The sequence below is a fragment of the Fulmarus glacialis genome, unplaced genomic scaffold, assembly GCF_000690835.1.
Source record: "Fulmarus glacialis isolate BGI_N327 unplaced genomic scaffold, ASM69083v1 scaffold3471, whole genome shotgun sequence".
Classification (NCBI taxonomy): Eukaryota; Metazoa; Chordata; class Aves; order Procellariiformes; family Procellariidae; genus Fulmarus; species Fulmarus glacialis.
The window spans coordinates 10209-14011 of NW_009193218.1; the positions used below are offsets into that span (position 1 = coordinate 10209).

General features: G+C 34.8%; 1 protein-coding gene across 1 annotated transcript in view; it reads left to right on the plus strand.

Annotated features, from left to right (window-relative positions):
* The window catches only part of LOC104083748 (protein PRRC1-like), a gene marked incomplete at its 5' end in the record, with an annotated part of 16608 nt that overhangs the window by 8155 nt on the left and 4650 nt on the right, over positions 1-3803 (plus strand). Inside the window, one exon of the mRNA XM_009587356.1 lies at positions 3626-3802. Coding sequence (XP_009585651.1) covers positions 3626-3802 — 177 coding nt within the window. The remainder of the gene's footprint in view (positions 1-3625; position 3803) is intronic.

The following is a 3803-nucleotide window of genomic DNA, read 5'->3' on the forward strand; positions in this document are numbered from 1 at the left end:
TTAGCAGTTGAGACATAAGACTTAAGTTTTAATTTCATTTATGATGTCAGTTCTTACTGCCAGTTGGTCCACTTGAATGTTTTAATTTATGAAATGAGGATAAAACCTATTTTTTAATCATGTTTATGTATTACCTAAAAATCTTTAGGCATTTATGGCAAAGCAATTCTTGACCAGAAGTCTCATTTTGCAGTACGTGGCACTTGGAAGTACTAGTTTTACTTTTCTATTAACGAAGAAGAAATATTCCAAGAAGAAACTAATCACAAAGAAGTAGTCCCTCAAAAGGAAATACAACTTAAATCAATGAAATATTGTCATCAGTCTGGTTCTGACTCAAAATTAATTCTCATGAATCTTTACATAGGTAAAATAAGAATACTCATTCTTCCTCAGGTGTGGAAGGAGGTCTTTGGAGCTTAAGAAATGCACTAAGCAACTGCACCAAGGAAGTGCAGTAAGCACTGTTATCCATCCGAAGGCGTGGTTTCCTTTCCTTAACTTACTTCGCATATGTATTGGAGTTTCATCTCATGCCATCAAAACTGTGTAATAGCGAATTGTCTGTGTGCACACATGTACATGTTAGCAATTCAGTGAAGTAGCTTACACTTCATTTAGGCACAGGTTAATAAATTCAGATCTTACCACTCAATTTTTAATAAAGCTCATAAAGCCTCAGTATTTATGTTGTTAACTACCAGCAAACAGACAGCATACTGTACTGATTAGTATTCCAAAAACTTATTCCTAATAAATAAATAAAGGATACCCCTTCTTGAGATCTGTGTTTGAACTTAATTCCACCATGAGCATATAGACTCTCACCTAAAAGGCAAGAATGATTTCTTCTTCTGACTGTACTATTCTGATAAAGATGTAAAATTTCTGAAATGGAAAGATTTAAATCTTGGAAATATCATAGTTCATCCCATTGAAAATAATGCAGTACTGTGCAGTTCTTAAATATCACCAATAGAAGTTTTTCATGAGATTGTTTACATTTCTTTGGGCACGAACTGGGAATTACTCCAAACTCCAGTCACTGCATGTTGCCTGACAGCAGATATGAGTCATACATTAATTAACTCTGGTCTGAAAAATCTTTTTAAATAAATGTTTCCGTGAAGAATTTCAAAATAAAACCATTTGGGGTTTGATCCTCAGGGGCTTGTTTTGGGAAAACAAAGAGTAACTGTTTAATTTTTTTTTTTGGTCGTACCAATTCCAGTAGAGTGAACATTTGTGGGATGGTTTTAGTTCTTATTTTTCAGAGTTCTTACAACTTTAAAAAGCTGATGAATGGCAAAAGGAGAAATATTGTTCTGTCTTTCTATAGTGTTCTAGAATGCTTTTCAAAAAGAGTGGAGAAAGACGTGAAGCTACAGGAAAAAAATATTAATTAAGCAGATAAAATTTCATTGACTAGGTGATCTTTAAAGGTCCCTTCAAACCCAAACCATTCTATGATGCTATGAAAATAGGCACAGCAATGTGAAGTTACTACTTAAAAATTGTCACATTCTCTACAGAGCATTGATATGAACTAAATTGTTTTTTTAAACATAAAACACAATAGGTATCTTTAATTTTTGTTTCACAGAATATTCTCTTTTTTGTAATTTAAAAACTATAGTTAATAGCTGAATTTTTTGAGTATTTTTTTCTCTTAGATAAACATACTTTGTAACTTTGAAAAGTAGTGTTTACCTTGTAACAGCAGAAAACGTTCTTGTTTTAACTTTTATGCAACCCATTTAGTGTATAGCTTGGTGTATAGTACAGATTCAGTGGAACTGTAAGCCTTTAAACTTGAATTAGATCGAATTCTACTCTCCTATTTAAAGAAAACTGTTCTTGTGTATCCATCAACAGCAAAACATAGCTTTGTTTCATACCTTCAGAGTTAAATTTTTCCTAGTCTTGCTGTTACATATTTCAGTTAACTTATGCGTAATGTGTGGTGGCAAATCATTGGGCTCTTGTTTGTGTGCGTGCACCAGTTGTTACCTTTGTTCCCATTATGCCTTTTCTAGAATCAGAGTGTGTTTCTCTCAGGGGTGTGCAAGAAGCATACGTTTGTATAAATCCAGTCCAATATCTTCAAGCAAAATCTAGATTACAACAGGAAAAAAGCCCAGCAATTGTATAGTTGTATTTCAGACTAAGAACAGAGAAGAAATATGTGTTGGACAGGCAATGTTATTTGTTATTCACAGTACGAAAGATTTAATAGAGGCAACATTAAAAGCAATTTTGTTCCTCGAAGTTCTTGCTAGCTATGTGTTTTATTGTTCTGTGTAATGGAAATAGTGGTAAAACTGTCTGTATAGAATAGATACTCTCTTATGAATGTCTTTACCAATGGCATAGAGTTTTCTGAGCACGTAACAAGAGACTCATAACCCTAGGGCTGTTCATAACCCTAAATATTGCTTGATTTGAGAAGGTAAAAAGGTGGATTTGAGGGCTTGTTTTGAAAACCTTTTTCTGTTAAGAGACCGGGTGTCATCTTGTTTTTAGCTGAACCATAAATTGCAAGCATGATGGGAAACTATGTCAAGGTTGGGGTTTTTTTTGTTTTATTTGAAGTTTACTGATTTTTGGCAGTAAAAATACAAAATAATTAATTTATGAAGTTGTGTGCAATTGTGGATCATAATGGAGCTATCATAATCAGATACTCAGTCCCTACTTGCAGCTAGATGTTCTGACTAATAAGGAAAATTTCCTGTTCCTTTGCTTAAGAAATCTGCCTTTTATGTACCTCTTGACAATAACAATTTATTTTGATACTGGAGAAGACTGCATATTCTAACAAACTTATATATGGTGTTATTGTTGCAAGACGGTAGTTTTAGGAAGGCTGGAACATACTAATGAACTTTGATCTGCTGTACATGCACTGAAAACAGTCTAAGTCGAATATTTGTCAAAATAAAATCTGTACGAAGAATTGGGCCGCATGTGCAATGTTATGAAGAACTGAGTAATCCTAGGAATAGTCTTACTGAGGCTAAAAATCTTCTACCCTTCATTGTATGCAACAGTGGTCGGAGGTGATTGCCTAGGATGGGCATCAGACCAGATAAACGCAGTGATACTTGCCCCACTTTTTCTCTTCTGCTTCCAACTTCAGAGAATTACAGTATGTAATCCCTCTGTGATCTCATGCAAATAGCTCAGTCCTCCATTTCTGCCAGGCTCAGCTTTCTTCCTGTATCTGGCTACTTGCCTACTTCAGAGGGACATTTTAACGGTTTTTAAAACCTATGGAGGGTAAGAGTCATTGTATAAATATGTATTGTTATTGATTCCATCTGTTTGCTACTTTAAAAGAGAAAACTATTTCCTGGTAGTGGCAGAATGTCATTACTCTCTTAAGCATCGTATTTTAGTTTTATACTGTTTAGATGTCATTTGGATCTTGATACACATAAATCCAAAAAGTATAATTGGCTAGGCAAATTATGGGGCAGACTGAAATTTGGATTCTGATACCCTTTAATTTGCCATATAGTCCTATTGATATAAGAATGATTACTTACAAAAGTTGGTAATGGTGAAGATAGAAACAAAACTACTAATTTCAAACTCTTTCAATAATCACTTCTCAAAATGTTACACAGGCTAAGAGTCTCACTCCTCAGGACTACAATCTGAGATGGTCAGGCCTGTTGGTGACCGTGGGTGAAGTGCTTGAGAAGAGTATGCTGAACGTCAACAGGACTGACTGGCACATGGTATTCACTGGCATGTCTCGTCGACAGATGATCTACAGTGCAGCTAAGGCTCTAGCAGGA